We start from the raw sequence: 16,677 nt of genomic DNA on the forward strand, positions 1-16,677 counted from the left end.
ACCTGGAAATGTTGCTACGGTCCAAACAGTCTTCCCCATACACGCCCAACATTTCCCTGAGAATTTCACTAGGGTTTTGTCCTTTCGCTCAAAAAAAAAAAAACGAACTACAGCTCTTTGCTCTTCACACGTTGACGACAATAACATGCGCGCCATCTTTGTTAAGTAGTTCATGCTTCTCCCGTAAGAGTTATACCTGACCGAACAAATGACATCTCTAGCGCGAACTTGAAACTATACTTGTGTAAAATTTCAACGTCCCAGCCACAATAACATCGTGGGAAAAAATTGTTGTGCGATACTTAATGATCCACCCTCGTATATATATATATATATATATATATATATATATATATATATTTCATAGTCGCTCTAATGGCGCTGGGGTACAACATGTCAGCTGCTCTCTTTCTCTACCTGGGACCCGTCAAGTATCTGAGCGACGCTCGCTGAGCAAGATTTTAGTTCGTTGAGCAGACAGATCATTTACCTGACGCAGTTTGCTCATTGATCAAAATATCAGTGCCTTGCCTTTGAATAATCTGTGGTCAATGTGGCTGCGTCGAGTGGACAAGATTTCGGTGTTTGAAATGCTGTTAATTATGGAATGGAAAGAGAATAGTTGATGTGTACAAAACTGTCGAAATTTTCAATTTCACACACTTGCACAACTTTCCAAAACTATGGTGTATATTTACTAGGGGTGTGCGGGATCCGGAAAAGTCGGGACAGGGGTCGGGAAAAAAATTTCCCGACTTTTCGGGAAATACCGAATGGTCATTTTAAAAAGTTGTTAATTCTAGACGTTTTCTGCATTTCAAGTGTCTGGAACTTTTCGGAAATAGTTTGTTTTTATTCCAGAAGTGCAAAGAAAATCACTTAATTTGAAAATGACGTGCAGAATTCAAGATTTTCAGAGCTTCGGGAAATTTGGAACATTTCCCGTCCCGACCAAAAAAATTCTGTCCCGCACACCCCTAATATCTACATTTAATATTTATTATTTGGAATAAATATCACTATCATTTTAATTCAATTACAAAAACTGGAATATTACATCGCTTGAACTTCCTCTCTAATTACGCTATATCGCAAGCCGATCATCATAAATATTTCCTCATTTATCGCCACGCCATTTGCGGCTCGCCGCCCGCCATCCTCATACAATTTTCTTCTTCTTCCATTTGTCTCACGAGATCGAAACACAGAAACGCTATATTCTTTGGCTCAAACATGTGGCGAGCAAGGTTCAAGTACAGCGCCTAGAATCAAGGAATATAGAGATTAGGTAAAGCCATCCGAAGATTGCCGATCTTGCACGAACGCGTGACGTCACCGGAGAAGCAGTGAGCTCGGCTGAAGCAGACGGCCCCTAGCATTTATATGGGAGATTCAGAGAGCGAAAGTATATCATTACTTTTAGGAGGGGGAAAATAATAATTGTCATCCTCCAAGATGGTATTGAGGCATCCTTTTAATGATTAGTAACATAATTGAAAACGCGCTACTTTTAAAAGGGGGCAAAGTACATGTGAAAGAATGTATTTGGAAAATCCATATTCCTGAAACTTTCTGACCGATGCGCTACAAAGAAAGTTGCGTATTCTCCTTTAGAATTTCGTCATTTTACAAATCGTAATATAATTTTAACAAAAACGTGGCATGCTAAAGAAGAATTAAAGAGTTCAAAAAATAATTGATTAATAGACTTAGTTTATTTTACTTCGCTTTCTGTCACATATGACTAATCGCAAAGATGAGGATGCGTGATGATACGATGAAATTGAAGAAAGGAAAGTAGACCCATGCCCGGGCGGGGATTCGAACCTGGGGGCCCTTGGCATCGTAAAGCGTTGTGCTAACCACTTCGCCACGGAGGTCAGCATTACAAGGAAATAAACAGAAATTGGCATCTATGTTTTAATATGCGAGAAAGATTTGCGAGGAGGTTATTGAAGTAAAAAAAAATTATTACAAGACGTTGTGATGAAAATTATTAATATATCTGAAATATCGAGAGTTGACCTTGCAGTCTCTAAATGTACTTTTAGGGTTACGCAAAACCTTCACTCAAAATTGCTAGTGTAAATTTATAAGCTATTAAAATTTAAAACTTATTCCTGTTCGAAAAGAGAAACTGCCAAGTCAATACATGTATTTGTCTTTCATGAGGCCAAGAGAGTATTTGGAGGGGACGCTGGCTTGGGAAGGCTATAGCCCCGGATATCGATCTGCAAAGGGGCTTCCAGTGGGAAAACATTCCTATGAAATAGTCCAGAAGAAGGGGCGAAATGATTTTTTTAAATGGCTCAAGAATACAAAGATATAAGTGGATATTTGACAAGCTTAGTCTAAAACTTACAACTGAAGTCGTACGTGTGTGTGTGGGGGGGGGGGGGGGTCTACGTGAGGCAACACATTGGAATATGATTCACAATACTAAAATTAAAATAAATATGTGGGAACAATAGAAATCAAAATATGTTGTAGCTAGTGACAGCGCAATAGTAAAGATGGAGGGGTAAATAATATTTTCCCGGGGCAATCATTTTTATTATTCCGTTACATACGACACAAAAATGCAAATTTTGGCTAAAAGAGCATTCATTCATTTATTTATTTTGTCGTTTTACTGGGGGCAGATAAGAGAGAGAGAGAGAGAGAAATTGTCGAACGAGAATTGGGGGGCGTTCCTGCCCCCCCCCCCCGGTAGTGTGGTCACTGCTTATGGCTATGCTGGAGAAGAATGCACCAATTAATACGCTATTAAATAAAACAGATACTTTTAAAAATTTAATCAAATTATTTGTGAACTATGATTTAAATTTAGAGAGAGCACATACCTGTTTAATTTAATTTGGATGAGTTAACTTCTGAAGCCTGCCATTTCCGAACCTTCTTCCGGTGTAACTACACTGCCCTTTGAGCCGTAGCTGCTGCGTTCAGGTGGCGGAACGAGCAGAATACTAATTAAAACAAATATGTGACAAATATATATATAAAAAACAACGTGTTGAAGCTATTGACGGCGCCAAAGAAAAGACAGAAGAAGAAGAACGTGGAGAGTGCAGTGATATTTTAGGGGAAGCAGCAGGCACGTATCCAGGAATTCCTTTCGGGGCGGCGGCTGAACACCATTTTTTAAAGGGGTATCACAATTGTATGTTTAAGGCCAGTGGTGGTAATTGGGTTCCAAAATGTGCGGGGGGGGGGGTGGACAAGGAGACAAGCATTAAGAGGCCATAGTGTGATAGTGTGGAGGCAAAAGAATGAGGAGCAACTATCTCCTAAATCGTCGCCACTGTTTAAGGCTGTCATTTTAATCAGAACGTGAAATCGGGACATTTTCTACCACTCAACTCCTCTGTTTCCATGCATTAATATTGTGTGCCGGAACCATCTCAGTATGTATGTTTGTCCATTTCTTCTCATCAGGCATCAAAACATCTATGTACCAGAAGTGTTTTACGAAGGTGCTACACATGCATGGAATGCACAATCCACTCGACAAAGCGAGATTCAAACTGTGTGCTGGGAACTGGACGCAGACAGTTCACGAATATTTTTCTCTCATTCGAGCCTGAACACCACTAATGTGTCTTGTTCTCCCATGTTTGCAGCTCTTATAAAAGCCAAAACCCACCAAATTGTTCATATTCAGGCCTAAGCACTCGCAAGTGTCCAAAATTGTCTGTTGAGTGTGTGTCGAACCCAGTAGCCTTAAACAAAAGTATTTTTTATGCCATGAAATTCTCGGACTGCATACACAAAATTTGGTCCTGGCACAACCAAATCATCACTCAAAACTTTGATTTTCAGTTGATCTGTGCAGCTTATTTCTTTTTTAATAAATCGCTCCAATGCCTAGCCCGATACTGCCGAAATATTCACTTTAGAGAGAGAAACCTTCGATCTCTTCGTCTTTCGACCCGAACTACTCGTAGCACTACTAGAAGTTCCGCTGTCGTCAAAGTCTTTAGCTTTGGGACCGAACTGGAACTAGTAGTAGACTTCGTTACTTTACGGTATTTAGTCCATTTCATTTTCGAATCACTAGATCTTATAAAGCAACCAATGGACACTGACTGATCACTAATCGACTGTATGAATTGTCACACTTACCTCTGAAGTCTCCACCTATTCTGTTGTACAGATCAACCGGGAAATTGAAGCCGCGTATTAATAACCTCATTATATTCTAGAACGTTTCGCAGATAAAACGATTCGTAAATATTACCAGTAGTTCGACTCCTTCTCTTTTTCAAGAACGTTCCCTCTCGCGCTTTCCAGAGATTAAAAAATTACAATGAATCCGAATCGCCCTACCTGCGGCGCTACCTTTGTTGTGCACCTTCCAAATGCTGACAAGTCTCTTCTACATAGTGTTCAAGTTCGCTACGACAACACCGAAAGCGTAAGAAAAGTTTACGTGCAATATTATCAACAACAGGGTTATAGAACATTCTCCGTCTTGCCTTGATAAGTATTTCTCTCCTAAAATTATCGTCACATTATTCAAGAAGACAAAAACCTAATTTTATCTAGTGTAAAATGAAAACTTTCCTGGTGGGGGGAGTCCACGAGTTACGATCCCCACTTTGGATACGGGCTATAAACAATAACAGGGTCCGTAGAACATTCTCCGTCTTGTCTCGATAATTATTTATCTCCTTAAATTATCGTCACATTATTGAAGAAGACAAAAACCTAATTTTATCTGGTGTAAACTGAAAAATTTCCTGGGGGAGGGGGCTCGAGACACCTGATGCCCACCTTGAATACGCACTATTAACAATAACAGGGTTATAGAACATTCTCCGTCTTGCCTAGATAGTTCTCTCTCTCAAATTATCACCATATTATTCAAGAAGCCAAAAACCTAATTCTATCTAGTGTAAACTGAAAATTTTCTGAAGGGGGGCTTGAGCCCCCTGATTCCCACCTTGGATACGAGCTGTTACCAATAACAGGGTTATAGAATATTCTCCGTCTCTCCTCGATAATTATTTCTCTCCTTAAATTAACGTCAGATTATTTTATTTGACACGACAAGAAACAAAAAATCTCATTTTATCTAGTGTAAACCGAAAAATTTCGGGGGGGCTTGAGCCCCCTAAACCCCCCTTGGATACGTGCCTGGGAAGCAGTCACGTTTATTACACCCTTACATTTACATACAATATTATATAGTTCTGCTTTTAGATCTCGCACAATGCCTTTTTCACAAAAATGGGCAATCTCGCATTTTTTTATATCAATCAAGCTGTGATATTTTAGATTTCTTCCGTTAGTTTTCTGATAATAGTTTTCACAGCTTTCCATAGCATTTAGGCATGATTTCAGTTGACAAGAACAAAATAATCTTATTTCAAAACATAGAGCAAAAAGAAATCCAACGCGCCCTTACATTGGAAGCCTGGAGAGAACAAAACAGGGGTTCCTTCATAACACGATTTCTTGAAAACCATTTTACACATTTAAATCAACTTTGTGATAAATTGATTAGAAAGGATGAATCTTAACAGTAAAAGTTGTAACTTTTCCCTTGCTACTATATTTTAGAAGATATTCATGGCGTGGTGCTATGCACAGGGGAACACTTTACCTTTACCTTTACCTTCGTTGTCAAATTTCTCAATATTTGCATAAGGAACCAGCCTTTTCCGTGCCGAGTGCTTCGATGATGACGTCATGCATCCACGGACAACTGCGCATACGATCTGCGCCGCCGAACGAGCACCCCCTGGCCTAGAATAACGTAGTGTGGAAAACGGCATGGTTTTGCTCTCTCTCGCTGGTTCCACTCGAAAATGAAATCCGCTAGAGGCGCTGGTGTTGACACCGGGGTACAGCGCTCGACTGCTTATAATGGAAGTAAATGGGGTTTTGGCTGCAACGTCTGATTCTTTTCCTTGTAACATTTCTTTGCATCAGAAAATTGTTATGATATTTGGTACAGTAGTCGCGAAAATATTAAAGAATATTATGAACCGTCTATCATGACCTGTCCTTGAGTTTTTTATTAACAATACGGAAGAAAACATAGGTATGGATTGTAACACGTAACATGACAATTGCTGCGAGAATTAGTATTGTGTATGCATTATCCTGAAAGGTTCATTAATATTGTCATTGTCACAAATATTATTTTTATGGAAATTCACACAGACAATACTCGTTTATTTTAATTAATTAATTAATTAATTTTATTATTAATTAATTTAATTAATTTGCGGTTTATTTTCATCAAGTACAAGGTAGACATTTTACAGCCAAGTCACGAGTAAAAATGCACAGTCCTTAACACCAAAGTTCTACTTACCAATCGACACGAATGTAAAGCAATTTGTTGATAGAGATGACAAGGTACATCGTAATCGGCTATTTCAACTCCATGGAATATGAAATTAAATTCTTTCGAATATCTGCATTTCGGGAAAATGACTTCATAATATGTACGCCACGAAACATTTTTCCTCCTTCATGACACTATTTCAATTTTATTAGTATACAAAAATAAACTTGTGTACACAATCCAACGTTTGACGTCCAGCCTCACATGCGATATGTTGATGCTCGTGTTGCGTTGCACATAAAACGCATTTATGTTACTTTTCTGTGTAAATTAATGCCATTTCGTGACTGCAAATCACTCCACAAACATAACTGTTTCCATCAATTCACTTACCGCCTTTCTAGAGAAACAAATCTACACAATATATTCCAAAAACTAACTAAGCCGCATTACTTTCATAACAAAATTAGCTGCTGTGTCGATCGCACTGCCATCTACTTGTCATCGTCTCGGGGAACCAGTTTCTTGGGTCGTTTTCCACACTACGTTATTCAAGGCGCTGTAGTTCAAGTTCGCTCAGCGATCGAGTGAGTAGTGCTTCCGGAGCAACGCCTATTTGGCCGTCAAGTAGCCGAGCGATCACGTTGCTCGCTGAGCGCTCAGATACTTGACGCGCCCCTGGCTACGGCCTTTCACAGTGACTGCGCATGAAAAAATTAGTGAAGAGGCATAGGTGGCGGCATGGCCGTCCGGAAGGGGGGACACAGCCCCCTTGAAAATGGATGTTACCATAGACTTAATATCACACACATATATTTAATTTCATTCACAGTAATTTATGTTAATTATTGGAAGATTGTAGGAACATGATAGCTTCAATCTGAGTGTTTTTTGAGGGAGCAGAACTATTACAGGGGAAAATATGTTTCCTTTGCTCCCCTGGAAAAAAAATACCATGCTTGCCCCTCTCTGGAAAAAATCCTGCGGACGTCCATGGGTGGCGGGGATATTTTCTAGATCCTCTGGGAAGGGGCGGTCACCTCACGAATTCTTTAATCCACCCTAGTAATATTATACTAGTCCCTCACCTTAAATTCCTTTCGTGCTTATCTTTCGTCGCCCACCATCCTTCCTCGCTCTCCATCCATGATCACCCTTATCTTTGTTCTCTCGTTTCCACCTATCTTTGTCAGCATCTAACCTTTCGTCGTTTTCATCCTTCGTCATTCTCATCTTTGTTCGCTCCTGTCTCTCGTTGCCTCATATCTTTGTTCGTCCCCATCTCTCGTCGCTTCCTATCGCCCCCCTCACCATTCGTCATCTTTATCTATGTTCTCCCCAGTCTCTTGTCGCTTCCTATATTTCGTCGCCCCCACCATTCGTCATCCTTATCTATATTTGCCCAATCTCGTCGCTTCCTGTTTTTCGTCACTCCCACCCTTCGTTTTCCTTAACTTTGTTCGCCCCAGTCTCTCGTCGCTTCCTATTTTTCGTCGCTCCCACCCTTCGTCTTCTTTAACTTTGTTCGCCACAGTCTCTCGTCGCTTCCTGCTTTTCGTCGCTCCCACCCTTCGTCTTCCTTAACTTTGTTCGCCCCAGTCTCTCGTCGCTTCCTGTTTTTCGTCACTCCCACCCTTCGTCTTCCTTAACTTTGTTCGCCCCAGTCTGTCGTTGCTTCCTGTTTTTCGTAACTCCCACCCTTCGTCTTCCTTAACTTTGTTCGCCACAGTCTGTCGTCGCTCCCACCCTTCGTCTTCCTTAACTTTGTTCGCCCCAGTCTGTCGTCGCTTCCTGTTTTTCGTCACTCCCACCCTTCGTCTTCCTTAACTTTGTTCGCCCCAGTCTCTCGTCGCTTCCTGTTTTTCGTCACTCCCACCCTTCGTCTTCCTTAACTTTGTTCGCCCCAGTCTCTCGTCGCTTCCTGTTTTTCGTCACTCCCACCCTTCGTCTTCCTTAACTTTGTTCGCCACAGTCTCTCGTCGCTTCCTGATTTTCGTCGCTCCCACCCTTCGTCTTCCTTAAATTTGTTCGCCCCAGTCTCTCGTCGCTTCCTGTTTTTCGTCACTCCCACCCTTCGTCTTCCTTAACTTTGTTCGCCCGAGTCTGTCGTTGCTTCCTGTTTTTCGTAACTCCCACCCTTCGTCTTCCTTAACTTTGTTCGCCACAGTCTGTCGTCGCTCCCACCCTTCGTCTTCCTTAACTTTGTTCGCCCCAGTCTGTCGTCGCTTCCTGTTTTTCGTCACTCCCACCCTTCGTATTCCTTAACTTTGTTCGCCCCAGTCTCTCGTCGCTTCCTGTTTTTCGTCACTCCCACCCTTCGTTTGCCTTAACTTTGTTCGCCCCAGTCTCTCGTCGCTTCCTATTTTCGTCGCTCCCACCCTTCGTCTTCCTTAACTTTGTTCGCCACTGTCTCTTGTCGCTTCCTGATTTTCGTTGCTCCCACCCTTCGTCTTCTTAACTTTGTTCGCCCCAGTCTCTCGTCGCTTCCTGTTTTTCGTCACTCCCACCCTTCGTCTTCCTTAACTTTGTTCGCCACAGTCTCTCGTCGCTTCCTGTTTTTCGTCACTCCCACCCTTCGTCTTCCTTAACTTTGTTCGCCACAGTCTCTCGTCGCTTCCTGTTTTCCGTCACTCCCACCCTTCGTCTTCCTTAACTTTGTTCGCCCCAGTCTCTCGTTGCTTCCTATTTTTCGTCGGTCCCACCCTTCGTCTTCCTTAACTTTGTTCGCCCCAGTCTGTCGTTGCTTCCTGTTTTTCGTAACTCCCACCCTTCGTCTTCCTTAACTTTGTTCGCCACAGTCTGTCGTCGCTCCCACCCTTCGTCTTCCTTAACTTTGTTCGCCCCAGTCTGTCGTCGCTTCCTGTTTTTCGTCACTCCCACCCTTCGTATTCCTTAACTTTGTTCGCCCCAGTCTCTCGTCGCTTCATGTTTTTCGTCACTCCCACCCTTCGTCTTCCTTAACTTTGTTCGCCCCAGTCTGTCGTCGCTCCCACCATTCGTCTTCCTTAACTTTGTTCGCCCCAGTCTCTCGTCACTTCCTGTTTTTCGTCACTCCCACCCTTCGTCTTCCTTAACTTTGTTCGCCCCAGTCTCTCGTTGCTCCCACCCTTCGTTTTCCTTATTTATGTTCGCCCCAGTCTCTCGCCGCTTCCTATCTTTCATCGCCAATTTCCAAGCCAAGGTAAGTAATTTCTTCGGGAGGTTAAATGAAAGTGTCGGACCAATAAATTACGAATTTATGAAATATATATACATGGAATGTCGAGCGAAATTTTTGTGGGGGCCGAATGTTGGATGGAGCTCGATCAGTGATGGGTACAATGAACATTCCTGCATCACTGATAGCCAGAACTCATGCAGATATAAAGGGAAACAGAAGACTTGGACATATGCATTGTTTTGAAGGAAGTGTTATTGCAACAATCACGAATGGAACAAATGAAAATTTCTAATTTATTTGAGGTGAAGATAATGAACAGCTATTGGATAGATATACTGGTTCTAGCTCAAGGTGTGTGTGTGTTCAAGTTGTTTTTTTTTTTTGTTGTTGTTTTTTTTTGTTTTTTTGTAAGTATCTTATGGTGAATCTGCAAACATTGTGGAAAATCAGATTTAAGTATCACACATATTTCAATGGAGTCAATTTCAATTCTGTTTCTTTTTCCACCTGTTCTCATTGAGTATATGCAAGCGAAAATATTGATGCATTGATCCCAAGAAGAGAGAATTCAACTACAGTCTAAAAATTGAGAGTGGTACGTTTCGAAAAGGTTTCTGGAGCTTTTGAGAACTGATAACACCCAGTGACATGGAAGTTCACTTCAACCCCAATGTGCAAGTGACGTTGACTCTCAAAAGCTCAAATACCTTTCTGGAACTCACTTGGTCGATATCCCGAGAAAATCTCTTCATCAATCTGCACCAGGAAAATTTGAAAATATGTTTTACAGTTGATAAAGTTGATGCTCCCATTCTTTGCTCCAGAAAATATTTTTAATTCAGTACCCATTTGTATTTATTTATTTACAACTTAAATTTCACTCTGACAATTTCAGTTCATCACCATCCCACTTCGCTTTAAAATTTTGCATGCTTAGTATTTTTACACGGGTTCCTGCATAGCCAGTTCGTTAATGATCTCTCCATTGGTGCATGTGGTCCCAGGTTTGATTCCCAGTGGGAGCCACCTAAAATTTGGTGTTGACCCAGCATCAGAGGACAATTGGGGACATACTCGAAAAGAAGAAGTAACAGACCCTGGTCTTGAAAGCCAGAAAACAGTGCGAATTGGACTCAAATGTACTAACCATGCAACACCTAATGAAAAAGCTGCTTGGCAGGCATGGCCCTGAGAAGACTGGAAACCATGGAGTTTAGTTAAATATGTTTGCCTTCTCCCTTTTCTCAAAACAATTATTTTGAAATTCAAGAATAAAATTTCTATTTCAGCATTGTTTCAGAAAATCTAAGGCCTATAGTGAATTTTCATAGCAGAAGTAACATGCAAGAAGAAAAACATATAATTCATAATCTATTAGATTAAAATGATCCCTTATTAAGCCTTCTTTAAAAATTTTAAAAAATACACACTCAGTCTTTTATCTTTATCTGAAGATGAAGAACACACCTGCAAGATTTAAACAATTTCCATTGTCTCATGTTTCCTAATTCCTTCACATTCTTTATATTAACCGTTCTAGAATGCATATTTAAATGCACGATTATGTGCCTTATATGTGGTCTAATCATTACACATAATTAAGAATTGGAGAAAATTACAATTCCATTAATTTGTTGCTATCTTACAAAGGTCTGTACAGTTACAGAAATAAAATTTTGGTTTCTTTTGAGAGATTATATCTCGCACATTTTTTTATCATCTGTGACTTTTTTTTGACATTGACAGTGCAGGAAAAGCAATATTGATATGATCTATACATTGTCTGAGGTTGATATACCTTCAGCCTCTCACCTTTATATTTATAACTACTGAGGTGGCAACAATTAAAAAAAAGATGATTGTCTATCTCAAAAGGTGGATAAATGGTGCAAACAAGATTTCTTATGTCAGTTATTGAGTTATTGTATATATTAATTGGATGAGTATGTCTGTTTCTTTCTATCCATTTCAGTGGCGTGGCGTGACTTTTTCAAAAGTGTTACCGGTCATTGACGTTATTATCTTCACCTTACCCCCCCCCCAAAAAAAAAAACATGCCTTTGATCTGGATTCTTGTTCATTTCGTTCTTTTTTTTCTTTTGCAATCCGCTCAATGATTTATTTAGCCACAATCACTCCTAGAAAGAACTACTCATGAGAGAGTTACCGCGAAAATCCAGTGAATAGTAGTCGAGCCTTGTCAACCATCTCTGTTTCTTTGCAAAGAGGTGGAAAGGGCAAGAAGAACCACACATTCAGGTCAGTTTGACGTTTCTGCGGTGAGCAGATGACAGAATTCCCCTCCTCCAGCGGTGGAAGGGAAGTCCATATGTACGTTCTACTGTTGCCAACTTAGTTTTTTGGAGCAAGGTTTGTCCAAATCACGAATCGCATCAAGTACTTATCTTTTCGTCTATTACGTAAATGGTCTCCTATGTAGTTAAATCCAGCTTTGGCTTTGCAGTCTAGCTCTTGTTCCTTCAGATAAATAGTATCCCTGTTTTAGGTGGGACTTAGCTCTTTTCTGGAAATCCAATGTGACAACACTTGCTGATCCGGTAAGCCGCAGCGGCAACAGGGCCCCTAAACAGGCATATGAATAACCCCCTAGCACACTTGGCTCCAAGTCTTTCCCCGCCCGCTGTTCCCTTGCATTGGCACCCTTTCCTCCTGTTGCCTCTTGAGGGTAGCGGAACGGTCTGTCACTTCGCTTTTGTCGGCTGCAGAAAAAATGTCCTCTGCAATATACACTCAACTGCAATGCTGTCACTTAACTTATTTAACAATGTTGTTATTTTATTGAGAAAAAAACTTTTTAATTTCTTTACATTTTGCTGTTACCAGGTAACACCGGTTACATGCACGCCATGCCTCTGATCCATTTATATTAACTTCCACATCCAATGAACAGCAGTAGGTTTAAGGATATATATATATATGATTCTCGAAAAGGTTTCTTGAGTTTAGCAATGTCTATTGATGTTACAGAGAATGAAGACATGATATGAGTATTGAGTATGTGTTTGTCACAATATCATAGTGTTGCTCTGTTGTTTGATAGTTGTTGGCAATCATATTTCAGAGCTTTAACTTCCTTCTATTTTTGACTATGGATGGCCATATTTGATATGTGGCTAGTGGTGATGTACCTGCATTTAAAATTCACTGTTGTGATGCTTTATATTGTAATGCATTTGAACGGATAGAATTTTGTTTGAAATGAAATAATGACTTTATTATTCTGTTTCCTTCTTGCATTTTTATTCCTTGTTCCTTCCCCACTTGTTTTTATTATTGCATTTTTTTTGGTATATATATCAATCACTTTCCATCACCTCGAAGTTCATGACCCTAGCTAGCATTCACTAAGGAAATGAATGTTGCAGACGATTCTTAGTTTCAGTCCAAATGTAATAATTTGTTGCAGCCATAAAGGCCCCAAAATAGAACTTTCCCCCACAGGATTTGTAGTTCCAGAAGAAAGTAGCAGAAACCATATGTTTTTTTACAAAAGTCGTTCATTGAAATGCATTTGGTGTTGCCAACCAATGAGAATATGTGAACATTAGGTATATATTCCCATACACTTCATTTCCTAAAGATGGGATTGATGTTAGTTCTGGAAAGTCTAGAAACATCTCCAACTTGCAGAAGCTTCAACTCCTACTTTAACCATGTTTCTTTTCTCCTCAGTAATTTTATGCCAGTTAACATCCACAATATAATCTGTGTGATAAGCTTCCAGTAATGTGTGTGAATAAATTCACACAATAACGAAGATTCTGCATTCAAATTTTGTTGTTAGAAGTATCAATGTTCTTCTCGTCAGGACATGAAGATAGCATTTGGTTCTATTTAGTTCCCTCGCATTTTAAAATTAAAAATATGCATATATATTCTGAAAATGTCCAGTTCCTTATACCCATTGTCTCTTGTTATATAATTACTTACATGCAGATTTCAGGTTCTATCTGTTTTCTTTTAAATGCTAGATGCTCAGTACACATAAAACATAGTAGTTTTTGTTTCTGAAATACAGTTCTTGTTTCCCAGGTTTTCTTTAGAACTACGTTTTACTCTATTAAGTTATCTAAAATGAAACACTGAAGTGTAATTACCAAATAAAGCAAATATACTACACATAGTCCATAATTTAAGATGGAAATTAGATTGTACATGTAGAAAGGTGGTGTTTGTATTTCCTTCTTTGATATCTATTCTGTATTACTTATGTAAAAACATTGCAGAGCTTTGCATGAGCTATTTTGTGTGCCATGATGGTGCAATAGTTAGTAATTTTGATATCGTTTCCATTGTTTAATGACAAAATGGGCTCAAAACTGATTTCTTAAGTGTTATACTTTCAGAAAAAATTGTTAGCCAAAGAATGGAAATTTGTCGAGACTTGGCTTAAGTAATTGTTTTACATGATTCTTCTGTTGTTTTGATATTGGACAGTTCAGTTTTCAAATCAATATATTTTTTGCTCAGCTTGTTAAAGCATATTTCTTTTCAAATCATTACATAGAATGTTTCATATCCATTAGCTTAGGTGATCCAACAGAAATAGTAATTTCAGTATCTACTTATAACTTTAAATTAATCCAGTTACCTTAAATAAAGATTTTATGCAAACAATATAAAAATGCAGGAAAGAACACTGTAAGTACAAGTAAATTTATCTTAAACTTTTTAGTTTTAATTAAGTACTTTTAAGAAATGATCTTGTGTTATCATTTAAATCAATGAACTTCATTTTCCCACTAATCACACTTTCTTTTTGAAATTTGAAATGTGATCATGTGTCTAGTTCAAAAGAAGTTTACCAGATATCATTAATAGAATCAGATATTTTCAGTCTTTTTCTGAATCTTGGTTACTGTAAACATGCACAACTTAATATTTTACTTAAAATTCAACTGGTACATTTGATGTATTATGTTGTAATTGAACTTGAAGTCACTTGCTGTAACTTCAAGATTAAGCCAAGTCTTGAAACCTTTGGCAATCTTGTTTTGTCAGGTATGCTGTTTCCATCAAGTTAGCTACTTAAGTTTACTGCAAATTTCCGATGACTATGAGGCAGTGAAGACTCTAGGAAAGAAGTTCCGACAATTCAGCCAATGCAGGGCCTTGTTCTCCTTTCTCCAATCCTTCCTCACTTCGCTATCCTGATCCCATTCTTTGTTTCTCATGGCCGGGACTTTGAAGTGCAAATAGCATCTAGTGCTTATGGGATGGGAAGTAAACATGCAACTTTATTATTTAGTTTCTTATCATTTCTTCTCGTGGCTGAACTCAGACGAAAGCAGGGAAGATGGATCTACCAATGATGATCTACATGGCCTGGGTAAGTACTTGCCATTTAAACTTCCACAACCACATGTAGATATTTCCATTTTCTTGTGGATTTTTATGGCTTGCCCATTTGCTTGGAACTGGTATGGTATTCGGTTCACATTTGCTGCAATAGCTTTCTCGTAAGTCTTGAAAAGAAGGAAGGAGAACAATTTAGGATTGACTATGAGAAAATTATCCTGAGCTGACCTGTATCATGCAAGTAAAAATGGAATTTTAAAGTCCATATTGATTCTAAACATTTCAGCTATTCTGTTTGTTCTTTATTGGATATGGATTAAATGCCTAATTCAGTGATTAAACTTACGTAAGGGAACTCATGCAATGAGAATTTGATGAATGGATTTGTAGCTGAAAAGGTATTTGAAAGATACAAAATAAAATATCAGTAATGAGTGATTTTAAAAATATGCATCGAAGCAAGGTAGGAGTGGGGAAGATAAATGCTTCTACATATAATAGTAGTTTGGTATTGCATAATAATTCTCCTTAGGAGAGTAATGTTAAATAATACGTCATGTGATATTCACTTAAAACAGAACAGATGTGTAGAATCACCATTTCAATTTCAATTTTCCTCAGTAGATTTTTGGAACTTGAAAGATTCTGTGATAACATTTATAACTTGTGGGAATTTCCATGTTTATTCCTGCTTCTTTCTCATGCAGATATGTACCATGATAGTGGTAGTGCAAACAAGTAACATCAAATACCCAGAATTCAGAAATAGATTATTCATCAGTAATCTCCAACTGAACTTCTTTAAATAAAGTATATTTCATTTGAAGGGTGAACACCTTCTGATACTTCTTTTATTTGTACATGTACAAATGAGGGTGAGAGATATTGAACTATAGGATGTATTGACTGTCTAAATTGAAACCTCATCATGATTTTATAAACAAACTGTGGTTCATAATTGATTCTGTACAAGGGCATGTAACTTGATTCTATTCTTTCATTGAATGGGAAAGGAAGAAACACTATGGACAAACCACTTGGTTCAAAACTGGGAGAATGGAACAGATAAATTCTCTTTTCTATACTACTTATTTTGAGTTTTCTGCTTGCACATGCAGGATGTAATTAATGAATTGGATTGAAATATTTACATTTAAATGTACTTCCTTGTAAGTGAATTTGTGCACAAAGTTTATTTTTAATATTTATGTAGCACAAAGGTGATACCCATACAATTGATTGTGCTGTTAATGTGTCATATCAAAATTAATGTTACTGAATATTTTACTTCTCAATAAACTTCTCTTAAATTTTTATGAAAGAAACAACTCTGGCGAAAAGATGTAGTCACCTAAGAAATAGAGTGGTGATAAAATATTTAATGTATAATATCTATTAATTACAAGTAAAAATCTTTCTCTGGGATTATTGATAAATGTTCTATTAGTGTTTTTAATATAGTACCAATTCATTAACATTTTGCAATTAACTTCTTAACACTGTGTTGAATTTTGTTCTATTTTCATATTTTACAACTGCTCTCCAGTAACACACTCATGTATATGTATTTCTGGAAACAAATTGTGCAAAAATTATGTTTGTATTCAATATATATGCAATTTTTAGTCTTTGTTTATGTTGTCAATGATGTTAGTTGTCTATAATAATTTAATACCTTGGTCTAGAAAATAGACATCAACTCTGTGTCTGTGTATTTCAATCACTGATCATCACTTTGAAAAAGCATTTAATTCTTTTTCTCTATATATAGTTTCGTTTCTTCCACATATTATAAAAATAAGATTATCATATCATTTTTTTGTGTGTGTGTGGAGAAATGTTACTTTATTAACAACCACTTCTATGCCACTAGAGATGTTATTGAATATCTGTTTCAGAAAAC

The 16,677-nt window shown here is 38.4% G+C and overlaps 1 protein-coding gene across 5 annotated transcripts in view; it reads left to right on the forward strand.

The window, feature by feature from the left end:
* The window catches only part of magu (SPARC related modular calcium binding-like protein magu), a 175,045-nt gene that overhangs the window by 103,442 nt on the left and 54,926 nt on the right, over positions 1–16,677 (forward strand). For 3 of the 5 annotated variants that reach the window (XM_083126406.1, XM_083126403.1, XM_083126404.1), the window contains one exon: positions 14,725–14,805. The exons of 1 other annotated variant lie outside the window; for it this stretch is intronic. In XM_083126406.1, coding sequence (XP_082982532.1) covers positions 14,725–14,805 — 81 coding nt within the window. The remainder of the gene's footprint in view (positions 1–14,724; positions 14,806–16,677) is intronic. One more of the 5 variants, XM_083126405.1, reaches the window with a different exon arrangement.

The sequence above is a fragment of the Lepisma saccharinum genome, chromosome 8 (genome assembly GCF_977018435.1).
Source record: "Lepisma saccharinum chromosome 8, izLepSacc3.1, whole genome shotgun sequence".
NCBI classification, from domain to species: domain Eukaryota; kingdom Metazoa; phylum Arthropoda; class Insecta; order Zygentoma; family Lepismatidae; genus Lepisma; species Lepisma saccharinum.